This window comes from Nansenia antarctica, assembly GCF_963989245.1.
Source record: "Nansenia antarctica genome assembly, chromosome: 5".
Lineage (NCBI taxonomy): Eukaryota > Metazoa > Chordata > Actinopteri > Argentiniformes > Microstomatidae > Nansenia > Nansenia antarctica.
In genome coordinates, this window is record NC_137690.1 from 40,267,810 (window position 1) to 40,286,840 (window position 19,031).

General features: G+C 44.5%; 1 protein-coding gene across 1 annotated transcript; it reads left to right on the plus strand.

Annotated features, from left to right (window-relative positions):
- The first annotated feature begins 3,324 nt into the window (after positions 1-3,324).
- LOC308158769 (uncharacterized protein) lies at positions 3,325-4,488 on the plus strand. Its single transcript, XM_080532470.1, has one exon. It carries the CDS (start codon positions 3,364-3,366, stop codon positions 4,462-4,464), a length of 1,101 nt encoding a protein of 366 aa, XP_080388596.1. The 5' UTR covers positions 3,325-3,363; the 3' UTR covers positions 4,465-4,488.
- Positions 4,489-19,031: the final 14,543 nt, after the last annotated feature.

Below are 19,031 nucleotides of genomic sequence, written 5' to 3' on the forward strand. Positions count from 1 at the left end.
TTACACAGGGCTCTGTCCCATTACTTACACAGGGCTCTGTCCCATTACTTACACATGGCTTTGTCCCATTACTTAAACAGGGCTCTGTCCCATTACTTACACAGGACACTGTCCCATTACTTACACAGGGCTCTGTCCCATTATTTACACAGGGCTCTGTCCCATTACTTAAACAGGGCTCTGTCCCATTACTTAAACAGGGCTTTGTCCCATTACTTAAACAGGGCTCTGTCCCATTACTTAAACACGGCTCTGTCCCATTACTTAAACAGGGCTCTGTCCCATTACTAACAGAGGGAGTGGCTGCAGGCTTGCTCCTCTTAGCTCCTAAGTTTCCCTCATCAGTTATTCATTGTTGAGCCAGTACCCACAACTGTCAGCCACTATGGACCATCAACTGTAGTCTGTTCTTTTCTCTGTTGTAGATTTGGCTGCATCTTCCACCATCAGAGGAGCTGAGGCGGGGATGACCTGGTCAGGGAGAGCTGGCCAAGGCCAAGGCCAGACCGTGGTTGTCCCAGGACAGGTGTAGCCCTTTAACACGTTGGTCAAATGTGTGTATAGTGCTGATGTCATAGGACCTGATGTCATAGGACCTGATGTCATAGGACCTGATGTCATCGGACCTGATGTCATCGGACCTGATGTCATAGGGCCTGATGTCATAGGGCCTGATGTCATAGGACCTGATGCCATAGGACCTAACCTACAAGGTTCAGATTCAGGGATTTCTGTTTTACCCGGATGTAAGAATGCAGCGTTAGCATAGCGATTATGTTACCTTGTAAGTGAGGGAAGTTCCGTCAATATAATCACCCCTTCCACCAAGCCAACAAAAAAACATCCATTCGGCACAAAGGGTATCCCACAATTCGTTGCAATTCATTCAACACCCTTCTTCCTCCCGCATTTTTTTATGCAATTGCAAAGCAAATGTAAGTAGCTTGCTATACCTACTTAAAAAATAGACGTCTTTGCGTATAGCTAAGACACTTATACAATTACAGTTATTTTGACACCTTCCTTGTTCACTCTTCGCTCAACCTTCCTCACCTTTGGGTTAGGCTCAGGAAAGGCTTCACTCACAGAAATGTCATCAAACGTCACTAAAGGGCTCACTCTAAGGGCTGACCTGGAAGAAACAGAATGTGTGTGTATGTGTTATGTGTGTGTCTGAGTGACATGAGAATAGAGTGTGTGTGTGTGTGTGTGTGTGTGTGTGTGTGTGTGTGTGTGTGTGTGTGTGTGTGTTATGTGTATGTCTGAGTGACATAAGCATATATGTTTCTAGAAAACCCCATAAGATCTAACAATACCAATATTTTACAATACCAAGTAGTAAATAACACCTCTGGGGTAAAAAAAGTTTGTTACTTACAACACATACCATAACAACTGAATGTGAATGAACAGGTCCAAGAGAAAGTAGGAGGGAGTGGGGAGAGATGGGGTGTCCTCTGAACTAACACAATGTTCATCATGCCATATTCAATCGTCCACTCTAACTTTACGGATGTGTGTTTAAATTGCCTCGGCATCGGGGTGCACGCTCATGTAACTCCTCACAATCCGGACAGACCAGGCAGGCACACAGGTTCACCTTCAAGCTGTTTTATTTATCTGAATGTGCAAACAAAATGATGGTTATTTAAGTGCTACGGTAGGCTCCAGCACAAAACAGCTCACCCCATCTCAACCGCTCACACAGACGAAAGGGGCTCTTTTCTGCCTTCGTCATAACATTAAATAATCATCAGTTATCATACCATTCATATCATATCATTACAACACACAAGACTAAACCATACCCATGGATACAACATACATACAACATACCTGAATGTGCAAACAAAATGATGGTTATTTAAGTGCTACGGTAGGCTCCAGCACAAAACAGCTCTCACCCCTGCATGTCAACAAAACAAAACATTCAGAACACGCCACATTGCCTCCGCCATATTAGCTCACGTTAACTGGCTGGCAAAGTAGCTAACTAGCTGTTAGCTAGTTAGCTCACAACTTTATCCATCCATAAAATACAAAAAAACAAAACATAACTCAAAAGTAATGGCATAAAAACCAATGGTAGACATTCATCTCAAATAATACATTCGGTTTATATTAGTGGCAACTCTTTATCAAAGGAAATATAAAACAGGGACCGGAGCATAAACTTTAACCTACCATCTCAACCGCTCACACAGACGAAAGGGGCGATCTTTGCTGCCTTCGTCATAACATTAAATGCGGCCAGTCCAACCACCACTAGGGGCACTACACACCAGGAAACCAACAGGAAAACCCAAAAGGTATGCAGCCATGGGTGAATCAATTAAAAACACTTTACCAACTGATAAAAAGCAAATGATTTTGATGAACTTCAACCTATAACTTAAATATAATTTATAACCCTGTTACACTCAGGCACCTGGACCCATCTCATGTTATTAGGAGAATGCCGAGGTCTGTTTCTAGACTCTTTCTTTCTTTTTTTTCCTTTCTTCTTTTTTTTTTTATCGGGTCGGGGCTAGAACTAAACCCCTGTCATTTCCTAGCTTATACCATAAGGTTAGGGTTAGGGTGTGGCTGTGTGTGCACTCAAGTCTGTGAGTTGAACACGTGTTTCTGTTTCTGAAACGGACTTCTCTGTTTCAGACCTTGCCGAGGGACAGCGGCTCAAGGGCGTTTCTCATCCAGAAGAGTGAGAAGAGCGGTCAGACCATGGCCACCGCCGTCATTGGAGAGGGTAATGTTTCCCAGACACGGTGTTTTACACTTTGAGTCAGGCCGTTTGGGTCTATATTTATGCAAACTTCAAACTTGAATAAGTACTTTATTGAACAACTATTTGATTTCCTCTCGTCCATAGGTCCGGCAGAGGTTGCACATCCGGACAGAGAGAGTTCTCTGACCCAGCGTGGCCTCCCTACAGAGAGCGTCAACGAGCGGAATACGGAGCCCTCTACAGGAGACGCTGAAGCCACGTCTGAAAACATGCCCATCACCTTCTCTGAGATGACAGTCGACGGTCGGGATGAGGAGGGAAGGGGTCCTTCTCAACCCAGGGCAGTAAAAACTGAGAGCGGTAGCCCCAGAACACTGATGATCTCTCCACCGAAGAAGCCACGGGAGAAAACCTTGAAATGTGACATGTGTGACAAAATGTTCAGCCTGAACATCATGCTGAAACGTCACAAGCTGGTCCACACGGGAGAGAGGCCGTTCACCTGTGACCAGTGTGGCAAAGGATGCCGCACCTCCAAGCTGCTCCAGAAACACATGGTGCTGCATACGGACCGGAAAACGTTCGGTTGCGAAGTCTGTGGAAAGATATTCTATAAGGAGAAAGCTCTGAGATCGCACATGTTCGTCCACGCGGAAGTGAAACCGTTCAACTGTTCCATCTGCGGTAAGGGTTTCACGCAAAAAAAGTTCCTGGAGATTCACGAGAGCGATCATTCAGACGAAAAGCCACACCTGTGCAGTACTTGCGGGAAGGCTTTCAGCAGCTCGGTGAAGCTTCGGATGCATAGTTACGTACACACAAGAAAATACTCCATCAAATGCTCCCAATGTAATAAAACGTTTCAATCGAAGCATCGGTTGAACAGACACATGCCGGTTCACACGGGAGAGAAGCCACACAAGTGTGAGGTGTGCGACGCTAGCTTCAGCCACCAGGGCAACCTCCTGAGACACGGCCTGATCCACACAGGGGAGAGGCCGTACGGCTGCGAGGTGTGCGGGAGGACCTACAGACAGTCCACCGACCTGAAAACTCACATGGCGCTCCACGGCGCCGTGAAGCCGTTCATGTGTGACTTGTGCGGGAAGACTTTTCTCTACAACTATCAAATGAGAAACCACAAGCTGACGCACCTGGCCCCCGGCGAAAGGCCTCCCGGCAACCAACACAATCCGAAAAGCGGAGACAGGGTTCACAGTTGCGACGTTTGTCTGAAAAGTTTCTATTCCCTGTCCACCCTGAAGATACACGAGCGGGTTCACACGGGAGAGAAGCCCTTCAAATGTCCCACGTGTGAGAAGACGTTCGCGCAGAGCGGCGCTCTAGCCACTCACCAGACAGTCCACACGGCAGAGAGGCAGTACTCCTGCGACGTGTGCAAGAAGAGCTTCAAACTAGTACAGACTCTGAGAAGTCACGAGCGCACTCACACAGGCGAGAAACCGTTCAAATGTGCCATATGTGACCGCTCGTTTAATAACAGCTGCAACCTTCGGAGACACACACTCGTTCACACTGGAGAAAAGCCGTACAGCTGTGACGTCTGCGGGAGAAGATTCAGCCAACCTAATAATGTGAAAGCCCACATGCAAGTCCACACGGGAGTACGGCCATATTCTTGCCAGAGATGTGGAAAGGGGTTCTCTGATGTAAGACACTTCAAGAAACACAACTGTACCAATACATTTCATAAATCATTCAGCAGAGTTAGTAAATGAAACCGCTGTTTGCCATTAGGCTGTTGCAGCCATTTATGACTTAAAGATGATAAACAGGAGAGTCACTTGTCTACATTTAATGTAAACACCTTTACCCAGAAGCAACATGAGGAGCATAGCTGGTTGATGTGAACATTGTGCTGCCTGTTTTGGGGTGTGATATACAACTGATTTATGTTGTCTTGCTTTGGATCCTGTGTAATAAATTCCCTTTAGGAGGTGTGAATTGTCTTTTTTTTTCTTTTTTTTTTACTCTTATGACATGATATTGCTGAAACTGAAAGTGTAATTTCGAGAGGAAATAACTATTATTTTAAAGAACTGGAAATGGCACCGGAAGTAGTTCTGATGCGCCACAGACGTTGTAGAAGAAGCAAGGTTTCCAACCAGCGCCATTACTTCTGAATCTGCTAACATACTTTTGTTTTGACTATGCTATAATTTATTTTTGTGATCTAGAAATCTAACTAAGTAGTTCAAATAGATTAACGTTCTCATGGCCACTGTTATCGAGACATTTCGATCCCAAACAGCGGCAATTCTCGCTGTTTTTGTCGAAGCGGCCGTAGAGGAAATGTGCAGAGTACATGAGACAATCGTGGCATCTTGCAATGAAATATCTTGCACTCAAGAGGATGGTGAGATGAATGTCAATTTGCAACCTGAGAAACAGGTGAGCATCTTCAAGTGGTGAAAGGAATTTGAGAGATGAGTACGTTTCATGGCAAGTCAGATAGGCAAAACTCATGACTGATGCTATCTAGTAACTGGGAAACGAAGCTTCCTGATGCTTTGAAGTTTTTCAGCCAATATATTCTTTGATCCAACACAGTGTAGCGGACCTGCTGGTGAAAATAATGTACAACAGGCAAATTATTATTATGTACCACGCTACATGCAAATTAATCAGCACCATAATTAATGAAATATGCAAATGAGGGTATGTCGGCCATATTTCTGCAAATGAATGTGAACTTGGTGAGCCTCAAGACAATAGTATGACAGTTGTGCACCAATTTCCAACATGATCGGGTGAAAATTAATTTCATTCCGATTAATATAAAACAATAAACACTTAATATTCGCGCAAGTCCGATTGACACAAACATTGTTGCGTAATATGCTTGTACCAGTCCCTGCAAAGTGTGTGAAGGACAAGTTCATACTTCTAAAAACACACAGCTACATGCAAATGAATATGTACCATGAATGAGGACATATGCAAAGAGGGCTGTCAGTCATTGTTAGTCTGATCAATCTCAAACGTAATATGCTTTGAACAGTGCCATAACATGGATGTGTAGCAAATTTGAGGTTAACCCTTTGTGCTCTTAATTGCTGCTCGTGGCTACATTTATTATTTATGTTTGGAGAAAAATAAATGCTTAGACTTTCCAAGATTGAAATCTTGGAAAGCATTTGTGGCCATGCTTCAGAACACATTCTCTTTCTCTAGGTTTCACTCAAAAGTGCACTACTACAACAACTGTCTGTCTCCCTCAAACCTTCAAACGAAACCAATATTAAAAACAACCACCTTTGGTTTAGAACGCCACATCAATAAATCTAGCACCGAGTCCATAGCTAGGCCATGGATTCCCAACCTTTATTTAGAAAAAGAAATTGGTTTCTTTCATACCTTACCTATCCTAGTTCAGATGAATGTAGTCAAGGGAGCTAGACGAACCACCAAATGCATTGTACTTCAAATGTACCGGTAGGTGCTTCCATAGCAATGTATCTTTATCTATGGTAGAATGCACAGGTAGAGCTGTTGTAGGAGGTAGGCTAGTGATGATGTTCGCTAAATGCACCTTGTCTCTCTTCCCATCAGGCACAGCTTGCTTCCGTCATGCGCCTGCTGATGAAGGAGGTGATCCGTACACTCTGCAGATTGTTCATAGAGTGTTCCCCAGCTTCACTAAACGAGAAGGAGACCCTGGAGAAGCTAGGAGGAGTGGAGAGCCCAGCTTCACCAGAGAAACACGGCCAGGTGGGGCGTTTTGCATCCTCATATTCTTAATAATACTTAATAATCAATAACTCCCGAGTTAGCTTTGCTTTAAATTCAATAGTCCATTTGATTTATTTCTTCTCAGCTACGATATAGATATCATCACTTCAGATCCTTAATTACCACTAAAATCCTTTTACTTGAACAGCACGGTTCCCAAACTGTCTCAACCAATCACCATAAAGGGCATCAAAACAATGACTAAACAGTGGTTTATAACGAATGCATACGTCATTACGTATTTCAATACACCACAAAACCGTTGGTTGTAGAATTGTTGTGAAGTAGTCTGTTTTGTGTGTGTGTGTGTGTGTGTGTGTGTGTGTGTGTGTGTGTGTGTGTCTGTCAGGATGGCTCAAGTGTATGTTCCAGCCAGGACAGTGCAGAAGTCTCAGAGAGAGAAGCTTGGTCCGTCCGTGGAGAGGGTAAGGCTCTGGATTCACTTCCTCTGCTTCAGTAATGCCTATGTTTGTCTCCTACAATAATATTAGGGAGGGGATCGTGTATGTCACACAGTATCTCAGACACCACTGCAACAACTTTGACGGAACTTAGGCGAATGTTGCGTCTTGCCATGGAGATCTGGCATTTACAAAATTCCATTGATTGGTCCATGCAGGGTACTATATTAAACAACAGTAATCAGTAATTGTAACCAATTCACACAAGGCTACATCATTTGTGGGGGACAACTTGTTTACCGTTGACTTGTGGCCATCTTTGAGTTCAGCCTAGAGACCAGACTGTGACCCATGGGTGGTTTATTGTGGCTAAACATTGATATCCAGCACCTGCTTTAAGTCATGTTTCAAATCCCTTCTCCTGTGTTTGCTTTTTCACTCTTCGTCCCGACCCTTCCAGATGTTCAAGGCGCACATAGAGAGAGTTCCGCCTTGGAGGGCTACCGCTCCGCAGAAGAAGACACAGAGGAAGTGAACGCAGAGCCTGCGTCGAGAGACACGGACACCGATGCTCCTCTCGAAAACACGGCGGACGGCCTCTCGGAGCGCACGGCGGACGTCGGAGACGGCCACGGGACGAAGGAGGAGATCCCCGCGGACGAGGAAACGGACACAAAGCGGATTATTCCCAAAAAGAAGAAATCCTTTCACTGCGACCTGTGCGGGAGGACTTTCCGCCTCAGCGCCTTGCTTCAGCAGCACAGACGAGTCCACACCGGGGAGAAGCCTTTCTCCTGCGGTCGGTGCGGCAGGGCGTTCGCGTCCAAAACCTCTCTCGGCAAACACCTGGCGCGCCACTCGAAGGGGAGGAGTTTCGCTTGCGCCGTCTGCGGAAAGACTTTCCACGAGGAGAAAGCTCTGAGATCGCACGAGTTTGTCCACGCGGCCGCGAAGCCGTTCAGCTGCTCGGTTTGCGGACGAGGCTTCACGGCGAGGAACAGTCTCGTCGTCCACCAGAGAATCCACACGGGGGAGAAACCCTACAGCTGCTCGACGTGCGGGAAAAGTTTTGTGCAAATCAGTTACCTCACGATTCATAAGAGAATACACTCGCTGGACAAGCCATTTAAATGCGCTCAGTGTGACAAGGGTTTTATCACCGAGCGGGCGTTAAAATCCCACCAGGTAGTTCACACGGGGCTTAAGGCGTTTAAATGTGAGATATGCGGAAGCCGTTTTGGGCATTTAGTGAACCTCACGAGACACCGTCTGATACACACCGGGAGTAAACCGTACGTCTGCGGCGTGTGCGGAAAGCAGTTCAACCAGTCCAGCATTCTCAAAGGACACATGCAGGTGCACGGAGGATCGAAGCCTTTCATGTGTGACGTTTGCGGGAAAACGTTTGTCTATAATTACGCACTCCGGAACCACCAGCGGACACACGGGGAGACTAAAGAACGGAAGGCTCAGAACACAGGGAAACCACATCGGTGCGACGCGTGCGGGAAGCACTACATCTCCGTGGGGACTCTGAAAATCCATCAACTGATTCACACGGGAGAGACTCCCTACGAGTGCCCCACGTGCAACAAGGCGTTCACTCAGAAAGCGGCTTGTGTCGTACATCAGAAGGTCCACACCGGAGAGAAGGCGCACGTTTGCGGCGAGTGCGGGAAGAGCTTCAGTCTGCCGAACAACCTCAAACTACACCAACGAATTCACACCGGCGAGAAACCTTACGCGTGCGAAACCTGCGGGAAGACCTTCAGCATCGGCGGGAACCTCAAGAGGCACATGCGCGTGCACACGGGAGAGATGCCATTCAGCTGCGAGTTGTGCGGGAAAAGATTTAGCCAAGCGAATAACGTCAAAACTCACATGCAGGTCCACACAGGAGACAGGCCGCACTCTTGCGACAGTTGTGGAAAGAGCTTTGCTTACGGAAGAACACTTAAAGAACACAAGTGTTCCCAGAAATAAAAGTAATAATAAAAGTATTCAAGTGTTGAGCAGCAGTGTTGAGGAGTGGACATCACACATGCCTTCGTGCAGTTACAGTTACGGCCAACTTGTATAACATGCATTTGTCAATGCTGTGTGAAAAAAACATTTGAAGTTTGATTCTGTTATTTAGTTATTTGTTACTCAGGATAACATGGTTTCATCGGTGTCGTCATCTCAGGTTTGCATTATTTGTAGCTGTTATGTTCAGGTACCTGTCAAAAAACATGAAAGGGTGGCCTGGGGTGTTCCAGTGGTCTAGCACCGCGGTCTATCTATTATGTCTATCCAGAATAAATGGGAGAAAGAGAAGTCTGTGTCCTGGGCCTTACGGCTAGATACGGCTAGATGCATGCAGCTTATAACAGCTTCATATGTTGGTGATGATTGTGTTGGAGAGGGTCACCATGGACTAGTGTGTAGTGTGTGTGGCGTGACATCACTTCAAGGTAAATGTAGTTCATTAGAGCTCTTCCCTGATTACTAACTCCTAACTTTGTTTCTTGTACACTTGCATTATACCTATATTCAGTGGCGTTTTTACATTAGAGGCAGGTGGGGCAATGACCCACCAGGTGTCGCTGTGGTGCAAGATGCTCGTTACATCTGAATGTTGTGGCAACATGTATTTTATATTTCATACATACAAATAGTGATTCAATGGTGAGATTGGTGTGAATATATAAATAAACTTGGAACTCTCCCAAACCACAAAGAATCAGCATGCTCTCCTCCTTCAAAAGATCCCTCAAAAAGCATCTTTTTAAACTTGTTTTTAATCTTTTATTAAACTACTGTGCTTTTGTTTTATTTATTTTTATTTATCAATTCTTGTTCTCTCCATGACGTGTAGTGACTTTGACTATTGAGAAAAGCGCTATACAAAATAAATGTATTATTATTATTATCATTATTATTGTTGAGTAGGGTTTTACATTGTGAGTGGATGAGCTGAAATTTAGAACGTTCTTGATCCTACGTGTTTAAAAACGTATTAGAACGTCAACAAACCTATGTAATAATAAGAATTATGATGTCAGTTTACATTGCCATGGAAAACATTTGTGACATTCCAAGAATTTCAAATGCATTCTGAGATCAAAACAAAGCAGTTCTGACATCCGTGGGAAGCTCATTCTACCAGCGGGGAGCCAGGATAGTGAAGAGACGTCACAGGTTCCTGACCTGCCTTGGAACGACATAGAGGCTTGAGACATCATCTAAATGTTCTTCTTTCACAAATAAAACTGATTCCGCTAGTAACCCATCGCATCCTATTTTTGACTTTGTAAAGTTTGTTTTTACAGAGGAGTTGACACAAACAGACAGAGGTCAAACATACAGGACTAATTTTGTTTCATCAGACTTCTGAACAGAGAATAAAAGTGGTATCCTAACTGATAATACATCTAAATCAACCTTTTCCTTTGATTGGTTGTGGATTTTCATTAAGATAACAATGATGATCATTACAACGATGGTGATCCAGCTAATGAGAAACAGGACAGACATGCAGTTCTGGTACGAACAAGTAAAGGGGAGGAGCCTTCACTTCCTTCACGGAACAAGAGGACTTTTATTTTGACACAGGAACCGGAATAAGAAACAGTCCTCTGACGTATTGGTTCGAGTTGTTTCTCAGTCCGAACGACAACACTGATATTCATCTGGTCAAATAAATGCTAGCTAGGTTCCATCATAATTATATTCCACATTGAAGCCCAGACGTGTAAGTTGCAGCGTGGCTTTGACAATAATGTCAATTTTACAGGAACAGGTCGGCTCCGTTTTGGAGGTAATGGTCAACGCGACTGTTTTAGAAATTAGCAAAGTTATCGGGGGTTCTGCCTCGTTAGGGTCTGAACAAGTGCCAAAAACAGCAGGCGAGAACACAAATGAAACTTCAAACGAAAAGGTAATATTTGTTGTTGTCTGCGATTTTACATAATTATTCAAACGTAATATAGACTATGTTGCCTTCTTCTCTTCGTTAGCCAGCTGATACTGGCTTCATCATAGATCTAGAACAACTAGCTGGGTACGCGATGCTATGAGAGAACATGTTGCTTTCTGGAACAACACTGGGGCGTTGTCGGTTCGACATAGCACAGGTAATATGGGCCTAGGAGTGATCATCTTAGTTTATTTGGTCCCTGATTGTGATGGATACACCTAGGGCGCCATTTTGAACACGAAACAGCTGAGTAGTATCTATTAGGCTATATGTCACGAGGGACATAGACAAACCCATTCATAATCCCCAATGTGTGATGGTCGTACCCCATTGTTTCATAGAGTGAGTGATGTGTGGAAAGATAATGCTGTTCTATAAAAGAACACATGCATTAGGAACCTTCTGTTCTGGATGTCTGTTTTGATTGTATGACTAATGACTCTGTGCTTTTGCACCTTTTCAACTAGGTGATTCTGCTGACCTCCTTCATGGAGACTCTGGCCAAGGAGGCAGTGGACAAGATCTGCCAACTATGTAACGAGTCCTCTGCTGTGCTGCACCTGGAGATGTCTCAGGGTGTCAGTGAGAACGAGGACCTGAAGAGGAGGCTGGAGGCGGTGGAGACGGAGCTGAGGACGGTGTTAGAAGGGAGCGGAGGGCAGGAGGGCACGCCGCCCAATGGCCGCTGCAGTGACGTCCAGATCATCCACCAGTCCAGAAGCACTCTGAGAGGTGAGATTTCCTGAGCTTAGAATTATAAGATTCTATCTCCGTTTAGGGCAGTTCAGAGATATTGAGCGTCAAAGTTTTTACATTCCATTATGTTTTGTGAGATGGAACCTTTGTATTTTATGAATTACTAACTCAAAAAGGTAAACATTTAAAAAATAACATCACACAGGCATTAATAAACACCTAATGGATAGATTATGGAAAAAAAATCAATTTTGACAAAAATGGAGATAGAACCTTATAATTCTAACGTCACGATTTGTCATCCTTATTTCAAAGAGATCTTCTGACCGGTGTTAGTGCCATATTTCCCAAATGCGAATTTGATGTACAAATGCAAAACCACCCTCAAAGTTTGACCTGTAGGCTAGAGTGCTACACAATGCTACACAGCTTCTCTCCAAAACGACATTATTCCATTTGGGATCCTCTGAAGAGCAGGTCGCTCTAGAGGGTTGTCTTTATCATCCACCCTGATTTCAAAATAATCCATGACTTTATTATTATTTATTATTAGCAATGCGCACATGTTGTCTACGGTAGAACGTTTTGCATAGTTCAGCTGTTAAATAACAAAACCAATGGTTTTGGATTCATTGCAAACCTTTAACTTTTTTTTTCTTATATATATTTGTTTCAGTCCATTCCACTGGTGAATCGGGAGTGAAACGATCCCCTATCATCCACCTATGGAAAGGGAGAGTTTCCTCCAACGTCAATGAGGTAGGCTGTTTCCTTCACTGCAGTCTGTATTGTCAAGTCGTCATTGTGATCACTCCGCTTTCAGACCAAAGCAAGTTTGCTTCCTGAGATCCATCGTACTGTGTTAATCATACAGCTTTCCTGAATTCTTAGATGTCTTACTACATGTACACACAAAATGCATTTGGAAGCACAAACTTAAAATTCCAATACTCTCTCCATATCAGCACTCTTTAGAGACCGGCACCCAGTCTGTCACCATCAAGGAAGAAGGCTTTCAAGACTACCTGGACTACAGCCCCACAAAGGGCTGTCACTTCCTAGAGGACCAGACCCTGGAGGACAGTGACTCAGAGCAGCACCCTACTGGAGACCCAAAGGACCAAGGAGACGCCGCCAAAAGGCCCAAGCGTCTGAGGAAGCCAAAGTACCCGGCGGCGGCCCGGCGCGGCAAGCCCAGGAAGGAGAACCAGCTGAGCTGCAAGCACTGCCGGAAGACCTTCAACAAGCTGATCCACCTGAAGGCTCACCAGGTGGTGCACGCGGCGGCAGAGAAGCCCTTCGTCTGCCAGCAGTGCGGGAAGGGCTTCTCCTTCAAGCGCAGTCTGGACGCCCATCAGCTGCTCCACACGGGAGAGAGGCCGCACATCTGCGACACGTGCGGCAAAGGCTTCACCCTGAAACAACTGCTGAAGAACCACCAGAGACTCCACGCCGGCCTGAGGCCGTTCCGCTGCGACGAATGCGACAAGAGCTTCAACCGCGCTCACGGACTCAAGATGCACCAGATGGTCCACACGGGGGAGAGGGCGTACAACTGTCAGATCTGCGGGAAGAGTTTCAGCATCCCGGGGAACCTCCACCGGCATCAGCGCATCCACACAGGCGAGAAGCCCTTCAGCTGCGCCACGTGCGGGAAGAGCTTCAACCAAGCGGACACTCTGAAAGCGCACCAGCGCATCCACACGGGCGAGAGGCCGTTCAGCTGCGAGACGTGCGGCAAATGCTTCATCCAGAGGAGCGCGCTGAAGATGCACCAGAGGACCCACGCGGGGGAGAGCGCCTTCGTCTGCGTGGCGTGCGGGGCGGGCCTGGCTTGCGTCAACTCGTTGAAGGCGCACCTGCAGTCTCACGCCGCCCAGATGCCTTGCACGTGCTCCGTCTGCGGGAGCAGCCTCGGTTCCCTCACGCACCTTAAATCTCACCAGCAGCTTCACACCGGCGAGAAACCCCACAGCTGCGGCCTGTGCGGGAAGAGCTTCAAATCCTCCAGCTACTTGAAGACGCACCTGAAGACCCACACCGGAGAGAGACCCTTCGCCTGCGACATTTGCGGCCGAATGTTCACTCAGCACAGCAGTCTCAAGACCCACCAGGCAGTGCATACGGGGGAGAAACCGTTTAGCTGTGAGACTTGCGGGAAGTGTTTCAGCAACACAGGGAACCTCAACAGGCACCAACGGATCCACACCGGAGAGAAACCCTTTAGCTGTGAGCTCTGTGGGAGGAGCTTTAACCAAGGCAACAGCCTCAAAGCCCACCAGCAAATCCACACAGGGGAGAAACTGTATATGTGCGACAAATGTGGAAAGAGTTTCTCATACCTAAGGAACCTGAAGGATCACAAGTGTTTCTATGTCTAAACCCAATAGACATAAACTGACTTTTTTTCCAGGGACCATGATTGTTAATTGTGTTAGAAATGCTTTTAGGGCAGTGGGTGGCATACTAAATAGAGGTGGTTAAGTGTACTGATATGATTGGTTTACTCAAGATTTCTTTAAAGAACATTGAATGAAAGGGATAGTACACAGAATGTTCATAATGTGTTATTATTTCAGACACCTTACTTGAAGCCTATACGATGGTAGCAGAGCCATTTGTGTTGAGCCTTCAGTTACATTTCCACAGTGTGAAACCGCTAGCTTTTTCTACAGATTCTCCCTGTTAGTGTCGTCTACTTAATTATGCCTCATTTAATTTTAAGGGATAGTTTACCCATATGACAAGATCACTATTTGGTTCATTAACCTGAAATTAGGACAGGACAAATGTCAGTTAAAGTGTTTGTTGTGTTTAACCAAAAACCCAAGGGTCAGGAGTAAATTATGTGATGGTCTTTTTTGTGAACTGTCCTCAAATCAAGTGTGGGGACATGACTTCTAAGATGCATGACAACATTCCTTTCAGTACTTTCCAGTATTCTAGCATCTCTCATCCTGTGGCTGCATAGCTGCAGTGAAAAAAGAGTTTTACTACCAGTGAACCTTTCTAGCAACTAGAATGATTTCCTCTGACAGTGTATTCATCTAATACCATAAGCTTACTTTGAAGGAAACTTACATTTTGGCTACCGTTTGAGTGAATTTAATCATTTATGGAACTACAGTATACTAATGGGGGAGATTGAGAATTCATGGGAAAAAGCGAATGGTTACCAACGCTGCTAACTCAGCTACAATGGAAATGTAATGGAAGCCTCTGTGCAGGTAAGGTACTGTAAGCTGTAAGGTACTGCTACGGACTACATGTAAGGTATGTGAATTATTGACAATTTATTCAAATTGGGTGAACTACACCTTGAAGAACTGTTGTAAACGGCCAAAATGTCACATACTGTTGCCATCCGTGGGGTAGAAGGCAGTGCCTGTAGCTGATGGTGAACTGTTCTGAGGAGCAGAGCTTCATTTACTCTACAGATGATTCTGTATAGAGCCAAAGGCCACCCGCTCCTGAAGGCTTTAAATGTCATCTTTTGGATTGTCTATTTATTTAAGTTTATTTGACAACTTTAAGTTTATAAGACAAAGCAAGCACACATACGTCGGCGATTATGTAGTTACACACACCCATCCGTAATCTCGTTGCATAGGAGGATGTGACCACAGAATATTTTTGGTTGAAAGTGCAAATAATGCGAATAAAGGTCTAACCTGCCTATTGTTATGAAGGCATTCTGCGTATCAACATAAAGGTGTGAATGTGTTGGTTCAGTAAATTCACTTATTGTACATCAAAACATTTTCATGTCATTTCATGCGATTACTAAATGGAAATTCTTTTTCATTGAATCAATGAAAAGGAAATGATGGTTCAGTAAATTATTTGACATGTTTATGACATGTTCACAGCCAGGTGTGACTAGAACATTTGGTCTGTTGCCAGGAGGTGATGTAATATTTACATCAACACTCCTAACTTTAAACATTAAATTATCTTTAATGTGCAACTTTCAAACATTATAGACCACGTTATGTTATTTATGACCTTACTGACCCTCTATCAGTCAGGCACTTAGTGGCCTTTGGACTGGTAAGCTTTGTCTTGTTTACTTTTTATTTCTCAAATAAACCAATGAAATGAAACTACTTGTGCCTAATTGTTTGCATTCATGTCGTGTTGTTTTTGCTTTAATAAGAATTGCAGAGTTCAACTACAAACATAATGTTCATAACATTAAATTCATTAAGGAGCAGCCTTGTTCTCCAGGTTGTGTTGTGTTGTGAGAGACAAGTGTGGCTTTGGCAGACTGGTGAAGGAGAAACATCCACCAAACACATTCTAGATAACACTAAGATGGAGTTGGATGATGTGCATAGAATCCAGTACAGAAGTCATTAGCCACGCGTACACTATTGTGCTTATCTGATTGTCACAATTTGTGCTTGCACCGAAGAAATGGTTTTGTGTGGCTTAGTTGGTAGAGCATGGTGCTAATGATGCAAGGGTTACTTGTTCTATTTCTGCTACAAGGATAAGAGGATTAAAAACGAATTAAGAAAAAAAGATCAGCTAAAACAGTTACAAACTGAAGTGCAATGATTATAGATCAAAGCCTTGAACTGTGCAAAGTTTGGAAGTACATAAAGTGAGTTGCAGATCATTCCAAGAGCTAGGACCTAACCCTAACCTAGAAATTGGTCTATAATTATTTGTGTCTCTCTTATCTCCACCTTTGTGCAAAGGGAGGACATGTGCAGTTTTCCAGACCCCAGAGGGGAGGAAACTGACCAGTAGAAATGGATGTCAAATGCTCAGCAATTAAGAGGGCAGAGAGTTTACGAAAGTATGGATCCAGGTTATCTTCACCAATGGATTTCTTAAGATCAATGTCTTGAAGGGCTCCAAACACACAGACCTCCCCAACACACACCCCTCCCCAACAGACATTTGGATGGGAGCCAGTTTCCTCGATCGAGCAAAACAACTAGTAATAAAAAAAAAGGTCTATTTATAATACAAGGCAAGGCTGTGGGTGATAACCCTATATTGGGAGGTGTTCTAGGTGGCAGTTTTGTGGGAACTCGGGGTGGACAGACGGACATCCTCTTCACCCTAGACGCCTGGATAGGAGTGCTGGCTTTCCTTTACCGCAGCGCAAGGTTGATTTATAGCAATTTACTTCTTCGGAATTTCGCTCTTTCATAAGATTTTCTATCTTATGAAAGGAAATGCACGTGACTGGAAAATAATATTTGTCAGACACTTCTCACAACCCCACCCAGAATGCAATGCTGGAGGTCAGGGACCAAACCTGACAAGGTTTCTCTGCAATCTGAGTCTCTGACCTCTGACCCCGTCATTGAGGTTCATCACTTTCGACCTGACAGAAGGTTCACTCCAGGCTGACTCACTGATGTTCAGCCGTAAGCCCTTCAAGCCCTTCTGTAGAGGTAAAACATAATATGTTATTAGTAGTTTTGACTGACCTTTAATTTCTCCTGTTTGTGAGCAAATGCTTTGAGAAGCATGTCAAGGCCCAGATCTGCAGCATGCTCCCAACCACCCTGGACCCTCACCAATTGGACCCTCACCAACCCTCACAGATCCACCGACGACGCCATTGCCAGTGCACTTCACTCCGCCCTGACCCATCTGGACAAGAGGAACTCCTGTGTGAGGATTCTGTTCGTAGACCACAGTTCAGCATTCAACACCATTGTCCCTTCCAGGCTTGACACCAAGCTCAGAGACCTAGTCCTTAACCCCAGCGTATGCGACTGGATCCTGGACTTCCTGTTGGACCGACGACAGGTGGTGAAAATGGGCTCAAAGACCTCCGCCCCTCTAACCCTCAACACAGGAGCCCCCCAAGGCTGTGTCCTGAGTCCCCTCCTCTACTACCTGTACACCCACGACTGAATGGCCACACACGGTTCCAACTCAATGATTACATTTGCTGACGACACAACAGTGATTGGCCTGATCACCGACGGCGATGAGACGGCCTACAGGAGAGAGATTGACTGCCTGGAGAACGACCTCTCTCTCTCAACACTGACAAGACCAAGGAGCTGGTGGTTGACTTCAGGAAGAAAGATCAGGAACAGGACCCTTTCACCATCAACAGGTCCTCCGTAGAGAGAGGGTCAGAAGTTTTAAGTTCCTTGGCGTCCACATCACCGACGACCTCAGCTGGGACGAGCATACCAAACAGGTGATGAAAAAAGCACAGCAGCTTCACTCCATCCAGGATATACAGTATACAACAAATGGTGTGTCAGCAAAGCCCATGGATCATCAAAGACCCCAGCCACCCCAACCACAGTCTGTTTGAACCGATGCCGTCCAAAAGACGAGGCCTCTTCCGGAGCCTCAGTGCCAAAACTCAGAGGCTAACCAACAGCTACTTCCCCCAGGTGATCAGGCTCATAAAAAAGCCCACTGTAGACAATTGACTATCATGCCCAAGCACAGCCCATGTATACGGACTACCTAACCTTAAGCACACAGTCACTTTACTCAATACCGCCTCTCACACCCATTGCCACCGAGTGCAATACTCATGACATTCTACTTGTGCTATTTTATTTTTATTGTACTGTTAATTATATCTTGTTTTCCTTGTCACTTATGGCTTGTACTATTGTCACTTTTTGAATCTTGCATATTGCCTTATTGTCTTGTGCTGGGTGTCTTGTGCTGTAATGTCAGGAACCAAAGCCTATGAATTTTACTCTCTTACACTTTTGTAATGTGACATAACAATAAAAAATAAAACTTGAAACTTCTCCTATTCTGTTTCTCTCATGCTGTCTTGTGCATGGCTCTTAGAATTTGGTCAAAATGGTATTTCTTATATTTTCAATACACTAATCCTAACCCTACAACGAATTGGATATTTTACTTTGATCACATCATGTCAGCCATAACTAGCATCCATGCATCATAGAGGAAAGGTTGGCACGTCACACGTACATGCGTTGTGTTTTCGTTCTATCATCCTTTCCAAGATTATCTGTCTATCTTGGGAAAGTAGTGACCCCTACTGGCTATAAAGAGAACCAGCATTTGTAAGTGTATCTTGTATGTGTATGTCTATTGAATGAATGAATGAATGAATGAATGACACCTTTTTCAAACAGAATGAATTCCTGGGATGAGTTTGAATTAATTAATAGATTTTCTTTTCTTTTCTTTTTTTTTCTTTTTTGTTTGTTTATTAACATCAAATGCATTTTTCCTTTACAAAAACTTCACTGTGTTGTGAGATGTGTTGATTACAGTATGATAGGTACTGTATTCAGAATGATTTGACATTGTCTTTGAAACTATTTGGTGGTGCAAACAACGTTTTCTTTTGCATTGATGAATACATTAATCTGTGGTAATTGCATAATGACTCTACCTTCACTCTAGCCATTTAGGCATCAGTATTTTAGCCACAGTAGCTTTATAAGGCACATATAAATAAGCTGTTAGTTGCCAGAGAATAAAATAAAAATGACAATAATACACAAAGGATGTTGCAGAAAACAAC